Here is a 19,737-nt window from a genome sequence, read left to right as displayed (position 1 = left end):
CTGGTAAGTATTTTTAAATGTATTTATTTAAAATTAAATTTTAGATACTCGACCCAACTAGAAAAATTTTAGTTGTAAAAAAAAAATGCGTGTTAGGGAAATTCCTGTGTGTTATTAATTAGTATAAGTTCTCCAAAATTGAATGTTTTCAAGTTAATTCAATTGAATATTATATTTAAAAATTACAATTCCATTACAATAAATATACATAAAAATTAATTGCCAAGTAACCATTATTTATGTATTTATTTTTGAATTATCTGGAATTTTAGCTGCATTAGCAGATGGTTATAAATATTTTACATTGAATACAATACTTTTTGGTGGAAAAACAGGATTTATTCTTGAGACGGCGCCATACCCATTTACTCAATTTTGAAATCATGAATTTTTAACATTAAAAACTTTATCATATTTGTGATATCAAAAAAATAAAAATGATGTTACACAGTAAATGTTTATTTGATGGACATTCTTAATATTCAATTGTAGATTGTTGTGTTATATATTTTACATGTTCACACCCATTCAAATACAACAATATCTACACTATAGCAGTGTTCGGAATTATCTTGTTAAATTTTTTTTTGTATTCTTTCATCTAGATAAAATTAAGGTCAAGATGTATTAAATCAAATGTTACGTTTTAAGTTACTTTAATATTATTTTGTTTTCCTCACATTAAAAACTAGTGATGGGAATAATTATTATTGATAAAAGATAATTGAATAATTAGTAATTAGTCTACTGGATTTTAAGAAAAAAAAATCATGCTTTCCTAAAATTGCTGCAGATGAAATATTTTATTCTTTTATGTCGGAATATTTTTCTAAATTTAGGGTGTATAACTAATAACAGTAGTGACTTCACAAAATCTTTGGTTGTATTACTTTTTTAAACCGTATCATAAATATTGAATTTTTATTAGGTATACAGTAAATTGTTTTTAAAAGTTTAATTTAATATACTTTCTAATTATTTTATTATTATAATATCACTGTTTGTTTATTTTCATCCGATTAATTTATTTTAATAAATATGTCTAACTACTAATTACTATTATTTATTTCAATTATTCCCTTCACTATTTAAAATAAGGCTAAAAAAAAATTACAAAATAGGGTGGCCCTTGTTCACGTACACTATTTTGTTTTGTGTGTTAAACAGTGCTTAGTATTTATATATTTATATTTTAAACTTTTTAAAGCGTTTTAAATTATAGGTGGATTCATACTTCATGTGGTGTCGTTTTTAATAATCGTTGCCTTGTGTTTTCTTATGTTTTAATGTTTATTATAATAAACATTAGTTCCATAATGCGTAACCATTTTACTAATGAGACAATGATATGTCATATAATAATTATTAAGTACCTTTACACGAGAGGATTTTCTGACGGATTAAAATGTTAGGTCCTCGATGGATTTGATCCGTCGGACTAGGCCCTAAGTTGTGTCCCATAACGTGAAACTAAAAGTCCTCTACTTTTCGCGGAGCGAATCCACCAGCAGACTAAGTCCGCTAATTAGTGGAGGAAATCCGTTGATTTTTGTACTGAGAACCTAGTCATCTGGTCATTCAAGACGTCCTGAAAGATCTGCAGATTTATACGACTGATTGCAGCTGGTTTATCAATTATGTATATTATTATGTTAGGTTAATTTGTGTTAAGTAAATGTTATTTTATACTTATACATTTTAAATATTTAATATTATAATGAATAAACATAATAATAATATGACTTCAAGAAAAAAAGTTTGTAGCTGCTGCAGGATGAATCTCGGACAATTGACACCAAATATAAAATTTATAATTTTGGAATAATCAGAGTATAATCGTATAATATAATAATATAATTCAAAAGTTTATTCTAATAAAATGAAGAGATAAACGATTTTGTAAACATTAATAAATATAAATAATAGGTAAAACAAATAAAAGATAATATTCAAATTTAATGTTTAATTACGTAGGATACGTTTTTTAAAAAACTAATAATTTCAGTATTTGTTTTTAATTGAAAAGTTTTACATATGTGTTTAAGCCTTAATTCATTTGATTTAATTTTACAATTTATTTGAATACCTGTATTTAATTTTAAAATCTCCATTGAGGTTATGGAATTCATCATTTGTAAAGCTTCAATTTATGTATATATATATATATATGGATGTTTAAATCTAATTAAATATTGGAACTTATTTTTCCAACCTTTTCTGATATATTATTAGTCATACTATATTTATGTTTCTTTTGGTAATAACGCGTAAACGGCTGGTAAAGGTTTTATTTTATAAATTACCTACGTGTAGTACACAAAGTTGATAAAATCCTTTAGACTTTTAGAGCATGACGAAAATGTTCCGTCCATGATCACGTGATAATATTTCTAAGCAGTTTGGAGATTATTATACGACAATTAATTGATCGATTATCATAAAATAAAAACTTGCTGATTAGGTTTTACTGATCTACTGTCGTCGTCCACTTACCCTCTTATATGAATTGTTACGGATTCTCCTTAAATTTCTTTTTACATTATTTTCATTAGGCATCAAACAAGCGGCTACGTCTGTTAATTTGGTAATTTCTTTTGCGTACACTTTAGAAGAAATATCAAAATTGTTTAAACTATTTTCTTTCATCGCATTTATAAGGCACGACATACTTCAGCTTCAGCAGAATCAGGATTATGAGAATGTTTTTGAAATTTTGGTTTTGGACGAATTTATCGTTACACTACCTTTACAATAATGTTTCTTTCGTTGAACACAAGTATATCTAAGCCCATCGCCTACTTTTTTTTTTTAAACATTACACATTAATATAATCATTATTTATTACTTTTGTTTTAATTACAGTGAAAACTCTTTATAACGAAAAACTCTATATTACGTAAATAACATTAAGTTAACTTATAATGGTTGGTTTGATTTACAACCTATTAATTACTCTCTATTACAAAAACTCTCAATAACGAAAGAAATCACATGGTCCCTTCAGATTCGTTATAGAGAGTTTTCACTGTATTTCAATTATATTGGAACATTCTGAGTCCATATTGAATGAATATTATGAATCTGTACTACACTACTACAGAGTACAGACAGTAGACACTAACTAATAACTGATAACTATTGCCTAATGCTTATAGGTACTTACCTACTCACGATTATCGTAATCGCTCGGTGACAATTGTCTGTGTTCTAAAAATATCGGGTGCAAAAAGTCCGATATCGGCAAAACCGTCGGGTGTCAATTGTCCAAATACACTGCAGGATTGATGGTTGAGTACCATTATTATACTTCAAAAAGAAAAATTAGAAATAGGTCAAAAACTGGCTCGCTAGAATGGTCTTGTTTCCATTGTTAAAAGAGTTGGAACAAAAATGAACCAAATGATTTGAGAATGGCAAAACCAGATTTTGATAGATTCTTGGGTAAGTGTTTTATAAATGAAAATTATACACCATATTATTTTAGATTCTGAACGAAGTGATGAACCTAATGATTTTACAATGATGTGCTATATTGACAAAGTGGGTTGCTGATGAGTTAGTAAACTCAATTATATACATTGGATCGTTCGTTCCAGAATTCCGAATGGGCAGCGAACCAACGAATTATGTGTTCGTAAGTATTTTATCTTGTAGTATTTACTGAATAATAAAGTATTTATGTCATAGGAATCCCAACTAAAATAAATTAAACATTTTTCAGTAAAAAATATCCATTTATTAAGGTATTCGCATTATACAATTAAGCTTCAAAGCTAAAAATTCAAATTACTTATAGAGGTATCTACATACTGTCAGTTTTAAAAATTATAGTACATATTATAAAAATAATCTTATACTGAAAAATGTTCAATTTATTTTAGTTGGGATTCCTATGACATAAATACTTTATTATTCAGTAAATACAATATAAAATACTTACGAACACATAATTCACTGCCCATTTGGAATACTTGAACGAACGATCCAATGTATATAATTAAGTTTACCTAACTCAGCAACCCACACATTAATTAATATCCTCCATAGATTTGGCATCACACCTTAAAATAATATTAACATTGTCTTCTTTAACAATCTCATGTTTAAATGATGCTGGATAAATCATATTTTAAATTTTTTTTTTATTAAATAAATCAAAAATTTTCAAAATCAAAATAATATAGTTTCAAAAAAATATATAATTTTAAAACATTGAATATTGATAATTGTATAATGTTATTACAATGTAATAAAGCCAATGAGAGCGCTCGATTTCCTGTGGGTCTCTAGCATGGATAATATAGATACTATGGTTGCACAACGAGCACGGATATGACGGATTGACGGCTGCATAGACTTATAAAACACTAGATAGCCGACTGTAAAAGTGTAAATTACATTCCCATAAGAACGTTGAAGTCGGGCCGCCATAATATGTCCGCAGGGCAATGTTTACATAATAACTCAATAGATAAGATACCTATATTGATAAGTGATAATGAACAATAATTCAAATCACGGTCTTAGAAGATATCTTCTAAGACCGTGATTCAAATAATGAAAAAACGAATTTCTTTTCATATTCTATAGTCAAAATTTCAAATTAATTATTAAATTATATAAAGTAGTAATACAAATATTTATATTAATTTTGTTATCATTAGTAAATATTCTTATCAACCATGCGATTTTCTAAACATTGTCCTGTTGGCATATTATGGCGGCAGACCATAGACCTTATACTCATAGACGGAGCAAGCTAGTCGTTCCCGCGGTAATCGGTGGCTGCGCTGCACATGTTGTTTCATACTTCTGCGCATGTGCGTAGGACAAACCAGGTTGTGCATAAAACGCTTATTATTATCGTATCGTATTATCAATAGTAGATATATGTCATGAAGCAGAAAGAACTTTTCGATCTTTTAATGTTTTTTTACCAAATATTAAACACAAAATGTTTAATAAAATAAAACACAAAATATACCAGAAACCAAATATTTTCAATGAATATATATATATATATATATTTATGTTGACTACCTTTATGTAAATTGTATGAATTTAAATTTTCTATAAATAAGCATTTTAACTTTTAATAAAAATATGAATTTTTGAAATATCAAAATTCGAATTACACTAAAATTTCTTACAATCAAATACCTATATAGCTATAATACATGGATTAAATTTTAGTATAACTATACCTACACCACTTAAAATTATAATTTGCGTTAGACCATAGACAAATATATATTCAGTCTAGACTATTTTTTATAATAATTAGCAGGGCTTTGGACTTGAGACTATGTGCTTAAAATCACAAATATATGTACCTATTTAAGCATCCAACAATATAAAATGTGTGTTAATGTAAGTTATTCACAATTTTTAGAAGACATAAATCATGAGTATGCTTTAAATATCAAAAAATCTATCACCGTTAACTTTTTTTTACTTTGGTTAGGTATAATATATTTATAATGGTTTTTGTCTTTAAGTTTCATTAGTTTAAATGCTGTCCTTAAAAACAAATACTTATACAGAAAATTGAATTTCATAATTGTATTAATAATTTTTATTTATTCTATTTGCTTTCTGGACAAATGTTTTGCAAATTTGAAATTTGCAAATGCATAATCCCGAGCCCTAATAATTATTTTACAACATTAATATCTTAATAATATAAATAAATAAACATATTTTATGTTATCAGAAATGACAACACTGCTAAGGTGATAGCTATGACTGCACCACCCAACCCCGCCAACCAGTGATGCTCCGTCTATGAGTATAAGGTCTATGCGGCAGACTGACTTCAATATTATCCCGTAGTCGGCTATCTAGTTGTTTTATATGTCTATGGACGGCTGTGAATGTTCTTATCACATCTAACAAAAAGTCACATACATACAGCGCCCTCTACAGCCATTATTATAGCTGAACTCTTATACCATGATTGTATATAAATATAATATTATAATAGTTATTATTATTATTAAAACTAAACAATTTAAGTTTTAAATCGCAATTTTATTATTATAATAGAACATTATGTATAATAATCAAGTAATAGTAAATACCTAGATACTTAGTATTTGTACTCTCTTACATAAAGAAGTGCGTATATCATTTGAGTTTAATGTGTTGGGTAATTATTTATATTCACTTAGGTAGTTAGGTACTATTTATTTGCTTGATATATTATTTTTGATCACAAAATCATAAATATGTGGGTACCCATGACTAAATAGAATATAGATAGATATTATAATTACGTCCAAGCGCGGATCCAGAAAATTTAACAGGGGGTGCTCAAAAAAAAATTGTTACACCTTACTATTTATTTAAATATTATCATTTTCTATTTGATTTATTAGTGCTAACTTGTTTTTCATAATAATTGTTATCGGTGCTTTCCGCTGTCGTCGCGTGTCGTTACATACGAGTATACTTCGAAAACAAATAACAATAGTTATTAATGTTATTATTGTCGTATGTGACGGCGATAACGAAAAGCACCGATATTATTATTATTATTTTTATTTTGAAAAATAACATATAATTTATAATATAAATTTATTTTGTTGGTGGCTAGATGACAGGGGGTGCTCGAGCACTCATAGCCCCCCCCCCCCCTGAATCCGCTCCTGATTACGTCGGTACTAGTTATCGTCCATTTTAGCGCACCACAACTACTGTAGTTCTCTATTTCATAGGTCGTTATTATTTTGGCGCCAATATTTTAAAATACAAGAATATTATATGTAATTATGTTAAGTCAATAATTCATAAGAAAAAATTATTCAACTATGTATTTTAAATTAATAATGTACTATAAATTGTAAAAATCAAAAATAATTTAGTATTGAGCCAATGAGAAGCCGAGAACTGAGTAATATCTAGATTGGTTCTTGAAGACTGAAGAGGAAATGAATGTCCATATCAGTAAATATGTGATCATAGGTACATATCTTATTTAGTCATGTAGGTACATATTATGTAGAGATATTTAAAAAAAATCATCATATTCTAGTAGGTACCAACTTTGAGTTAAATGATATAATTATTTAAATTAACATGATGCATATTGTGATTGCCAAATTTTATATCTATTATTATCTGCCTCACTTGTTGATGGTTTAGTTTTTGAAATTGCATTGTTGACGTCTTTATTCGTTATTGTGAATTTGATATTGTTGCCTGGTTTCTTTTCTAAAACTTGAAATATTGAACGCATAGCTTGCATTGCTGTTTCTTTACATACAAGTTTTATATCAGAACCAGAATAACCATTAGTTTCCTAAAAAATAGGTATTAATTATAACATTATTACATTCATTATTTATAGCATACTTGAGCAAGGCTATCACTATCAATATCGCATTTGATATATTTGTGTTTTTGTAACATTTCGGATAGATAGTATATAAACATATCTTTTCTAGCTTGGACATCCGGCAAGTCGACAAAAATACGTTTTTCAAGACGACGAAAAATCGCAGGATCTAGTTCCCTTAAATAATAACAGATGCATAAATTTAATTTGTATATAAACGAGTTAAAAAGTTAAAGTTAAGTTACTTATTGAATTACTTTTATTTTCATAAGTAACTTCTAACTTAACAAATTAATTTATTTTAAAGTAGCGTTAATTTATTTATTTTTCCTAATATAAATTTCATAGATTTAAAATCGTATTTTGATTTTTACAACTTATTTATATTATATATTGCATATAAAAATCATAATTATGGGAATAACCAAATATTATTTTATGTTATAGTATATGAGTGTTTTACATTATTTCTATATTTGAAATTTCAATAGTTATTAAATAGGAATTAACATAATAAATTAATTTGTATCCAATATTTATGTGTGTAATTTATTAAATTAAACCTAAATACAAATTTAATAATTACAATTTACAAATTCAGTGGGTATCAACAAAAGAAAAAATCAAGTTTAGCCATCATTTTGGAAAACTTGTAGGTAAAAAAATACATTGAAATAATTTATTTGTTTGTTTGATTTTATAATTGATTGAAGTATGTAATAATATTACTTATTCATAGTACCTACCGTAATTATTAATTAATACAATTAAATATTATATTTATTAACAATAAGCAATAGTAAGACTTAATTTAATTTACTTATTTTAATTTTCCACTGTATTATTTATTTGTTAAGTTGTAATAAAAATGTATACCTAATAAATAATAATGTTTAAAAAGCTACATTTTCTATATTCTAGAGAAATAACATTTAATAACATTTATAAATTTTACATTCAATATTGATTAGTATATCACTATAGGGTAGGAAGTCCCTATATCAAAGTTAATTTTTATTTCATTATAATTTACAGGTATTCATGGACTCATGGTCTCATGGAGTATATAAGTACTAAGTAGTAGTACACACTACATAATTTACATAGGTACGTAAAATACTCTATGGAAATCCATGATTACATCTGAAGGTAGATTAAAATTCAATATGAAAATATTATTTTATTATAGTTTAAAATGTAGTTTGTAGGTATAGGTTAGGTATAGATGCTTAGAAATTATTTCCTCTTTTATGTCCTTGCTATCTGCTGCAGATAATCTGCATGTGATATCTATTTCTAAAAATGGTATAATATAATATGTTACATTATATGTAAATTATAATACATATAACAACTATAACACAGTTTACTTTACAATAGAATATACTGTGTCTACTCTGTTTACAGATTTAACTACTTTAAACAATTTTAAACTTTGGGGAAAATTTCTAAAATAAAATTTAATTTAGAGTATATTTTTAAGTGGTAAAAATTGAAAATTCTTAGAACTTTTTTAAATAATCGAAAAAAACAAAAAAAATAACGAAAACTGGTAATTTCTATGCTAAACCAATTTTGGTTTTTAATGTAAGTAACTCAACCTTCCTTTTTTTTCAGGGTTAAACCGACGACGCCGCAGGATTTGCTTCCGCATTACTGCCGTGACGCCTACAACTCAACCTACTGAACCTAAAATGACCTCATATACTTTACATTTTCACCAATTATTTATTTTATCATCGTCTATACATGATTTAAGTTTAATTTTAGAAATAACGACGAGTGAATGGTTTTTGGCTTTTAAATAGATTTATTAAACATGCTCACCATATTTTTATGCTTAAACTATGCATTAATTGAAATTCAGATCTTTGAAAGTTTTAAATACCTACATTTGAATATCATATTTTCAAATCTTTGAGTTTTGTACCATACAAAGATGATCCTGCGACAATACAAACTTCCATTTTTCAAACAGGAACCCCTCTCCCCTTTTCATTTTTAATTATTAAAAAGATTACTTTTATATACTTATCCAAATCAAGTATCAATTGAGTAGTTTTTGAGATTTATAACTTTGTGGGCCAAGGATTATATTATGTCCAAAATAATGATTAATATATATGATATTAATATATACCTACGGTTTGAAAAAAATAGTGATTAGATAAGTTACTACTGATTTATCAATATAATTAAATGTCAATGTTGAACTTTACAGTGATAAGCTATACTATACTAGACACTAGTATAATAATATTAATTATTATTATAATAGTGCCTTAAGTATAATTTATTATACCTAGATATTAGCTACTATATAGAAATACTCAAATACTTATACAAGGCAACAACTGTACAAGGAACAAAATTATTATTTTTTTTATTTTGTATATAAGGACTCTGGATTGTGATTGTGTTTTTAAACCATTTGTTAAATTTTGGTGTCTAAATTATACACGTATATTGTTATAATTTTACCATGGATGATTCGATGTCGCCAATACAAAAATTCGTTTTTCTGAACGCAAGAGACCATCCATATGTATTAATATTTCAGATGTTAGTCTACGAGAAGCTTCATGATCAATACGCTTTGATGCAATTGTATCTAACTCATCAATAAATATTGTACTTGGTGACATTTGCTCTGCCATTTCAAACATTACTTTAATAAGCTTTTCAGAATCTCCTCTCCATTTAGCAACAAGTGTACTAGGTGTGATATTGAAAAATGTTGTTTTACACTCAGTCGCTACTGCTTTAGCAAGCAATGTTTTTCCTGAAAATAGTAGGTATGTATTTTTATTACATATATATATTTTATAATGATACCTGTGATATTATATGATAGTATTTTATTAAAATATGTATACAACATAAGTACCTGTACCAGGAGGACCATAAAATAACATTGCCGACCACGGAGTACAAAGTCCTGTAAATAAGTCAGGATATTTTGTTGGAAGTACGATAGCCTCATCTAATAACTTCTTAGGCGTAGTAAGTCCTTTAATATCTGACCATTTCACATTTGGATTAGTGACTAAAATTTCCTTTAAATTATTTTCATATTAAATATTCTGTTTTATTCCATTTATAGCAGGCGCGGATTCAGGGGGGGGGGGCTATGGGTGCTCGGGCACCTCCTGTCATTTAGCCACCAACAAAATAAATTTATGTTATAAATTAAATTATTTGTTATTTTTCAAAATAAAAATAATAATAATAATATCGGTGCTTTTCGTTATCACCGTCACATACGACAATAATAACTATTATTGTTAATTGTTTTAGAAGTATACTCGTATGTAACAACACGCGTCGACGGCGGAAAGCACCGATAACAATTATTATGGAAAATAAGTTAGCACTAATAAATCAAATAGTAAATGGTAATATTTAAATAAATAGTAAGGTGTAACAATTTTTTTTTTTTTTGAGCACCCCCTGTTAAATTTTTCTGGATCCGGGCCTGATTTATAGGTACCTAATAGTAAATGTATTTTGATTTTGTAGTTATTACTTTTGATATAATTTCAGCATATACACGCCACTCGTCCTTCCAATGGCTGAGATCAATAGAAGGCAAACAGTATTCTTCCTCTAAAGATTCATTGCAAGTATTTATAGGAGTTACTGTAAAAAAAGTTGGATCTATTGATTGGATATCTTGCAAATGTTGACTTGTATTCGATTTTTTTAAAGTTTTGGCTTTATTCTTGGTAACATTATGAATATCAGATTTAACAATATCCAACGATTTACTAATTTGTGGTCTTTTCTGATAACGCAAAAAATAATAATTTTCGTATTCTATAAGAATAGTATCTAAGTCTATGTTATCACAAACTACATGATGACTTGTATTTAAACAAGCTTCTTCTACTAATGTTGATGCCGTTTTGATGTACCTAATTCATAAAAACTATATGTAATAATGATCAGTATTATAATATTTCTAATGATGTTCAAAATTATTATAGCATATTTTTGTACAAGCCAAAAGGAATACATTTTTTTATAGGATTTCGGTCTTAATATGCTAATGAAAAAATAGAGTTAGTAATTTATTTTAATAAAAATTATATTTAGGTTTAAAATAAAATTGTTCAGTAACTAATGGTTAATACATAATATAATATGTTATATATAGATACAATATAGATATAGAAAAGTTAATAAGTTGTAGAAATAGTGAATAGTGAATACCAATAAGCAAATATGATTCTAGCCATTCTATATAGGTCAATTTGTACAGTCAAAAATGAAATATGCAAAACGTGAATACTTTGTGCATTATAAATATTTCACGACGAGAATAACACTTAACAATGTGAGATGAATCTAGATATTATACTATTTGTTATTCATCTCAGACCACAATATGAATATTGTTGCATTATATAACCATTATTTTTAAGTCTGTAAAAAGTTTAATCACTATTAAATTAATAAAAACAAAAAGTTTAAACATATAAACAATATTATTGTTCATATGAAACTATTTTATTGTAATCTGGCAAATTTAAAAACTTATTATCTTTTGAATTCAAATTTAAAACATTCATTACAGTTACTACCCATGCGGCCATGCTACACATTTTAATACATTATGTACAGTTGAGTGGTAACCACTTGCCCACCATTTGAATTATTCCTTGGTGTACATAAAATGTACAATGTATAGAATATTTCATTTTAGGCAGTTGTTATTTTTACATGAAAGTATTTGTTTTCACGTCCTGCCCTGTGATATGTTTGTATAATAATTAATTTACTAACCATGGTCGATAGTAATGGACAGAGTGAAATTGTAGGTTCTGTCTTCTAACATCAGAAGACTTATAAACTGTTTCAAATATGGCTAAAACATTCAAAAGCTTTAATCCAGCATGGAAAAATATTAAATGAATAATGGCAGATAAGGATTTCAGAGAATCCAATGTATTTAGGTATCAGTTTTCCTCAACTCAAAATTTGATTTGCATTTTTTATTGCTTGAGGTCAATGCCATGGGAAATAACATGTGAAAAAATGAACATAACTTCAGGTGATCACAATTTATTGTAATTACAATTGTAATCCAATAATAATATTATATTTTAATATAGGACAAAGCTTTCAAATTTAAAAAAATTAGTTTTATTTAATTATATTTTAATTATATTTTATTCTTTACTTAAGATTACAATTTAATAATTTAATAATATTTAAAATATTAAAGGAAATAAAATTAATTAAATGAAATGAAATGCAGAATATAAATATTGTAACTGTATAAAAAAACATTTTTTGAATGCACATGAAAAATATTGGATTGCTCAAATAGAAGGAAAACGACTGGCTTCACTAGCTTCAGAAGTAATTGGAAAAGAATTTGAACAGCGTTTAATGTTACTAAAATATATTGCCGATGCATGGGAACAAAATAAAAACATTATGCCTACTGACATAGGTTTGTACCATTGATTATAGAATAGATCTATTCTATAATCAATGGTTTGTACTATTACCTATTATTCTTAATTATTTAAATATAAATACATTTGTATTTTATGTATATAAACTATTATATTTAAATTCACTACTGAATAAACAATAACCTGAAACTAACAGTATAGAAATTAGAAATAATTGAACTGGAACAATTTGATATCTATATGAAAACATAAAAGTATTAGAAATAGAGGAAGATAATAGCATACAAATAAATCACCACAATTTAGAAGATACTTTACCATCTCTACCACCAAGAGTGCATAAAAGAGGTCGACCAAAAGGTAACATTATATCTTTCTATATTTTTAATATAGGTACTTATTTTAACTATTATTACTATCATTAAATGTAGGTAAAGACAAAACTGTGATTGGTGTTCCTAAGAAAAGAAAACTTAAGACAAACTTACTTCCGTTTTGAAAAATTTCCAGCAAATACAAAGCAATATGAAATATTATGTGTTGGTTTGTACATGACACTATTACTAAATCTGCTGTATACCAAAATAAAATTATTATACATGAAGAAAATGTTGAAACTTTGCCTGAAAAGGTTTCAAATTCAGTTTTAGATAAGGCAATAACAATTGAAGAATGAAGTGTTATTTATTCAAAGAAAGTTGGCTTGCTATCCAACAAGTCATTAAAATGAAAAAATTAACCTTCTTGAATTTGTCTCTTATGCTCAAATGATGCTACCACAAAATCAAATTGTTGTAATCGCTGTTTAGAGTGGTTCCACTTTATTTGTGTTAATGTAAACCATAATTAAAATAAAGAAAATGTGGTTTTGCAAATTTTGCATATGAATAAATAAATAATTGCCAAAAATATAATTTATTTTAATAAAATAATATAATATGAAATTATATGAATACAAAGAAATTGTAATAAAATATGAATAGCAATAAAGTAACATAAATACAAAAAAAATTATAATAAAGTATTAATAACCAATGCAATATGAATACCAAAAAAATTATTGTAAATAAAAAATATTTTTATGATGGAGACATTGAGAATTGAGATAAATATATTGGGGACATTGGAGTACGATAGCGGAATCGGTATATCCCGACCGCTGCCGCAGTCGACCGGCCGACCGTTTGCCGTTTGGGTACGATAACCGAAATGTACCAATTATTATACTATATATTTAGATTTACACCACAAATTATGAAGTTTTATACCATGAATTTTATACTCGTTTATACTACATGATTGATTTATTTTATTTACTTACTTTAATTATACCCTCACGACTGACTTGAGCACTTGACTTATTAAGATTAATCAGTATGACTGTATTGTAATTTTAACATTGATTAAACATTAAACCTCGGTTAAAACTGGGACATATTTATAAATAACTTATTATAAAGAAATATTTCTTATCAATATTACTACCAATCACAGGGCAGAACGTGAAAACAAATAATTTCACGTCGGACATGAAAATAACCATTACCTACGTTCATTTTAAGATCTACCTACACCGGCTACACCTGTCACCTACTGGCTATTACTACCTTAAATATTACATATTTAAAGCTACTATACCTACCTCAAAATATTATTTACTTTACGATTGGTGCGTACTGCATAGGTGTATAAAACAATAAAATTATACTTAACTATTCGTACCCTTCAAATCTTAAAAAGTTCTCTATCAAGTAAAGAATTGACTTTTTTCTTTCCTGTTTCTTCTTTTTTTCCTGTGAATGCATTTTTAATATAATTTATTTTTAAATTATTAAAAATTACATTTAAAATTAAATTAAATAAATCTGAACCAAATATAATTATATTCTTTCCTGTTTCTTCTTTTTTTCCTGTGAATGCATTTTTAATATACTTAATTTCCTTTTGAATTATTAAAAATTAATATTAAAAATAAAATTAATAAAATTAAACAAATCTGAACCAAATATAATTCTATATAGTATCACCAATTCTTATAACTTATATAAATACATTTTTTTTCTGGGATTAAAGTCTGTCTAAGAAATACGTGTACATAATATACGCAACATTAAATTACATAATTATTATGTTAAGGTGAATGATGACATTTGGTGAATGTTGACATTCACTGCTGTTTTTGGTGAATGTCAACATATTGTATAAATATTTAAAAATTACCAACAGTCACCGGTGAAAGTCAACATTCATAACGATTATCGGTGAGTGTTAACATTCACAATTGAGTTTTGGTGAATGTTGATATTCACAATATTGAGTTTTGATGCTTTTTAAAAATGTTTAGTTAAAAATTGGCAATGCTGGGTATTAATGAATTAAAAGTTAAAATTAAGTTAAAATGTTAAGTTAATGTTAATTAAGTTCATTAACTCATTACTTTTATTTCAAAATCTTTTAACTTAATGAGTTACTTTTTTTTAAGATTAATATGTTAATTTCAAGTGAATTTTATTCAAAAATAAATTTTCGTCAAAAGAATGATGCAAATTTTTTTATGAGGATTTTAGAAAAGTATGTTTTTCGATAGCTAGTTAATACTTTGATGTATCATTTTAAATTTCCTGATGTTGACCGAGGGCGTATGGATCCACAGAACATATTGGCAGTTGTCATAGCTGTCCATAATGAATTTTACACACTAGGCACAAAAGAGGGTGTAATAAAACAATTATACACCCGTAATCAATTTGCTGTATGTAAATAACAATTATTAACACCTGAAGAAGTTGCTACTGACCAATCCGTGTCCTCAAGGAAAGCTTCCACTTCGGTTCCTCAAACAGCCGACAGGGGTACTTGAGATGCAATTGTAAGGCAAAGTGAGTATCGAAGAAGTGTAGTTGTAGGTCCTCAGGAATGTTATGAATTCAAAATGTCATAGTAGTTTATCTTGTTGCAACAAATAATTTTTATAATATAATATAAAATAAAATAATTTATGTTTAATTATTAACCTTTTAACTAAAACTATTTTATCACTAGGTTTTTTTTACAAAATGTCAACATTCACCAAAAACAGATAGTGCATGTCAACATTCACCTGCAGTGAATGTCTACATCTAAGAAGAAATTGACATTCACTAGGAATTTCGGTGAATGTGACATTCACCAAATGTCGTCATTCACCTTAACGTATATATATAAATTTGTTATATATGCGTAGGTCTATAGGTCTGTTCTATAAGTGTAATGTATATAATACTAGATGAAATTTTATTTACATCATAAAATATGTTTAAACTGTTCTTATTGTTCTTGTATATGCTTGAATATGAAACTAGTCATAAATTATGGAGGTGTAGGTGTTTATAATATGAATTATTATTGTGCATACAAATTTACTATCCAACTGTAGGTACAGAAACCCTAGGAACTGTATTATAGGAGCAAGTAGAATATTTTCATCAAAGAATAAAACGCCCCTATAATTAAAACAATTAAATGTGCATATAAGTATACATAATAGTATCTTTGTCACTGAACATTGTGTACAAAAGTATACGAATACATGCGACTATGCGAGAAACACGATAGTGTTACATTATATTAAAATTTGTGATCCAATTAAATCAATTAAAGCCATTTATATAAATAAAATGATAATAATTGACTATTTTTAAACATTTTTAAGATAAATAATAAAAATTAAACATTTTATTGTAATATATTATAAATTATCAAATTATCTATATTACCTATATTTAATTGCAACTAATGTCCAATAAAAATATTTGGAAAAAATTTGAATACCTAACAAATTTCAACCATACTTTTTAGGCATGATTATAAATAATGTAAATAATATCCTAATAATGTGTAACAGTATATTGTATTAAAATATATATATATTATATCATGCATTACCTATACAATATAGGTAACAATTATAACTTATGATGTTTCCATCAACCAAAAATCTTCAAATATAAACTCATTATGCGTTCTCGCTCAATAGTTATTAGTGTTATTACTAATACTAATTATTATTATTACTAATAAAGTATCTGAAACTATAAACGTAAGTATATAAGGCTAAATATAACCCGACATCCACATGGACATGGAAACACGTAAACAATTTTGATGATTATTAAAGCTGGATACCTACCTAATTTAAATATAAAATGAGTAAAAACTTTAAAAAGTTTAAATAAATAACATAAAAAAAAGGAAAGTCGCCATGTTGTAGTTTCGAGTGCACCTCGTATATTAATAATTTAGAGCTGAGCTGATAGCACTTTTCCGAATATCCGATTTATATTACCGGTATACAACCGATAACCAGTATAATATTTCCAAGAACCGATACAAAATAACTTAGAAATCCGATATAATTTTCAAAAACTTATACCCGATATAATATAAACCGATGTAACATATTTTGTCATGTGATGTAGCATTTCAAAACTTATTAGATTTCCGCAGCAACAATAAATAATAATAATTAATAATTTGACATACTTATTCTTTTAATTAAATAAGTAGGCAAAAAATGTTTATCACAATAATATTATTGCAGTAACTGATTACAGTCTCAATTTCTATAATATTTTAAAATTAATTTAAAAATCTAGAAGTATTTTTTGTATTCAAAATATTATGATGAATTTTAAGCTATATTTTGAAGTTTTTATGAAATTTTGTTTATAAATGTTGATTTAAGCTTTTAACCATCAATAATCTTGTAAATGTAATACAAGATTTTGGTAATTAATAAATATTGAAAATAAATATTCAGTTTTTTCCTAGACATTCAATAGTGGGATAAATATTAAATTTGATAATTTGACAAAAAATTATTATAGTTATGTTGGCAAAGTGGCTTATAAAGCTTTTAAAAAAAAGTGGGCAAGTGGGTATCACTCTGCTGTATAGTAGAAATGGAGAGTAGGTCACTATTATGGATGTGTTAAATTTGAGTGCAGTGACAGCCGAGTGCCGACACTATACAGCCGAATTGTATATATTTTGTATACTGAAAACGATCCTGAACGGTGATGATTTGTCAGTCTAGGATATATTATATTAGTATATTACCAATGTTTAAATTATAATGTATTTTATAAGTACGCACACAAAATGTTTTCAATATTGACTGGAGTTTTTTTTTACAGTTATTTAAAGAAAAGTTGTATAGATCTTTGTGTTGGGTTTTTAATCTTAGGTATAAATTACAAAAAATTTATGAATTTTCAACTTCATAATTCCAGCCAAATTTTCGCGATTTTGACATATTTTTTTAAACAATTGAACTTAAAATGCTTATAAACACTGACTAACGAATTTTTATTTTTTTTTTTAATACGATAAGTCCAACTTATAAATTTATAATAAACCTTTTAAAGATTTTTGGATAACCAAATTTTTTTTATAGGTCTTTCAAAAAGAAACTTAGAAAAATGGAAAATTTCAACTGTTTATAAATAGCTTTAAAAAAGTTAAAATATTTTGTAAATCTAATCGTAAATATACAATAACCTTAATATAAACATTTTTTTTAAATATCAAGTTTTTACAATGATTCATTTTTGAGTTACAGCAAAATAATGCTATTATGCAATTTTCGATCATAATTAGTTTTTTTTTAAAATTAATATTGATAAAAATTTATTTACAAGGTAGAAAAACTTGAAAATTTAATACAAGGCTCCTAACATATTATTACAATGGCAGTTGAAAAATAAAATAAATTCATAGGTAGTCATAATTTTTTTTATAAGCATTCAAAGTATGAATTTTTACAAAATACGTAAATATCACAAAAATTCACAAATTTTAGTGCTAGAAATTCAGAAAAAAATGTATTTTTAAACCTAAGATTTGAAAATATAATACAAGATTCCTTACAAGCTTGTCAATCTTTATCACAAAAAAAAATGTCCATCAGAAATTTAAATTAAAGTTTTATGAGCGTTTGAAATTTAAATTTTTACAACATTGGAGTTTCACTAGATTTCTTATTTAGCGATTTTCTTATTTTGGTGTAACTCTAAAACAAATGACCGCAGATACTTGAAATTTTCACTGAATGTTTATACAGAAATTTGATTTTGACATTGATAAAATTTTCAAAATATTTTGATTTGTTTTGAGCCGTTTTTTGACATTGTAATTTTTCAACTTTTTTAGTTTTTTTTTCTATAAATATCGATAAAAATGTATTTGTTTGGTAAAAAAGCTTGAAAATTTAATAAAAGGCTCCTAACACATTGTTACAATAGCAGTTGAAAAATATTAAAAATACATATAGGCACGATTTTTTTTTTATAAGCATTTAAAGTTAAAATTTTGACTGAATAGTTAAAAAATGTTCAAATTATCTTAGATAGAAATTCATAAAAGTTTTTCTTTTTAAATCTAAGATTTGAAAATTTAATACAAGGCTCTTAACATAATTTTACAATAGCACTTGAAAAATAAAATAAATATATTGTTACAATTTTTTTTATAAGCATTCAAAGTTTGAATTTTGACAACATACGTAAAAATCACATAAATTCGCAAATGGAATCTCAAATTATTTTGTCATTAAACTAATTAAAACTATCGATTATAAAACAAGAGAAAAAATAGTAAAAGTAATGACTTCAAATTCTGTAAAAGTAAATTTTCAAACATGTTCATACTAGTATTTATTACTATTAAAGCACTGCTATACTAACATAGTAACATCAACATGTGTTAACTATACCTACGTCTCTGTTTCATGTGTAGGTACCTAATATGGCAACAGTACTATTTGCTTGCAATAATAAGTATACTTCCACAATTATGACTGGTGAAGTTTGGGGCTGCAAAGTTTAATAAGAGAGAATTTTTCTTGCACATAGCCAGATAATTATTTTAATATTTTCATTCTTTAATAAGCCATTAATACATGGAAATATAAATATATGCTAAAATATGATTGTCATAATA

General features: G+C 26.0%; 1 protein-coding gene and 1 long non-coding RNA gene across 4 annotated transcripts in view; one reads left to right on the top strand and one right to left on the bottom strand.

Moving 5' to 3' along the window:
- The first annotated feature begins 2,526 nt into the window (after nucleotides 1–2,526).
- LOC149055825 (uncharacterized) lies at nucleotides 2,527–13,730 on the top strand. Of its 2 annotated transcripts, XR_016191317.1 has the most exons (8): nucleotides 2,527–2,776; nucleotides 3,156–3,441; nucleotides 8,372–8,443; nucleotides 8,954–10,131; nucleotides 10,221–10,339; nucleotides 10,880–13,119; nucleotides 13,191–13,302; nucleotides 13,404–13,730. It is a non-coding gene; the product is annotated as an uncharacterized LOC149055825 (long non-coding RNA). The 2 variants fall into 2 exon arrangements; XR_016191316.1 differs by lacking the exon at nucleotides 13,404–13,730 and having other exon boundaries at nucleotides 13,191–13,322.
- LOC107164089 (katanin p60 ATPase-containing subunit A-like 1) overlaps nucleotides 6,010–19,737 on the bottom strand; it is a 14,323-nt gene continuing 595 nt past the window's right edge. Inside the window, exons 2-7 of one of the 2 annotated variants that reach the window (XM_089225232.1) lie at nucleotides 14,482–14,552; nucleotides 10,863–11,250; nucleotides 10,224–10,392; nucleotides 9,818–10,118; nucleotides 7,354–7,513; nucleotides 6,010–7,300 (exon numbers count right to left, since the gene is read on the bottom strand). In XM_089225232.1, coding sequence (XP_089081358.1) covers nucleotides 7,073–7,300; nucleotides 7,354–7,513; nucleotides 9,818–10,118; nucleotides 10,224–10,392; nucleotides 10,863–11,250; nucleotides 14,482–14,552 — 1,317 coding nt within the window. In that variant the 3' untranslated portion in view covers nucleotides 6,010–7,072. Of the gene's footprint in view, nucleotides 7,301–7,353; nucleotides 7,514–9,817; nucleotides 10,119–10,223; nucleotides 10,393–10,862; nucleotides 11,251–13,247; nucleotides 13,377–14,481; nucleotides 14,553–19,737 lie in introns of those variants that run through there. The other variant, XM_015511782.2, reaches the window with a different exon arrangement.

The sequence above is a fragment of the Diuraphis noxia genome, unplaced genomic scaffold (assembly GCF_037042655.1).
Source record: "Diuraphis noxia isolate RWA-SAM2 unplaced genomic scaffold, SU_Dnox_SAM2 contig0004, whole genome shotgun sequence".
In the NCBI taxonomy this organism is placed as follows: Eukaryota; Metazoa; Arthropoda; class Insecta; order Hemiptera; family Aphididae; genus Diuraphis; species Diuraphis noxia.
The sequence above is the reverse complement of the archived record's forward strand: the minus strand, read 5'-3'. Positions and strand labels throughout refer to the sequence as shown.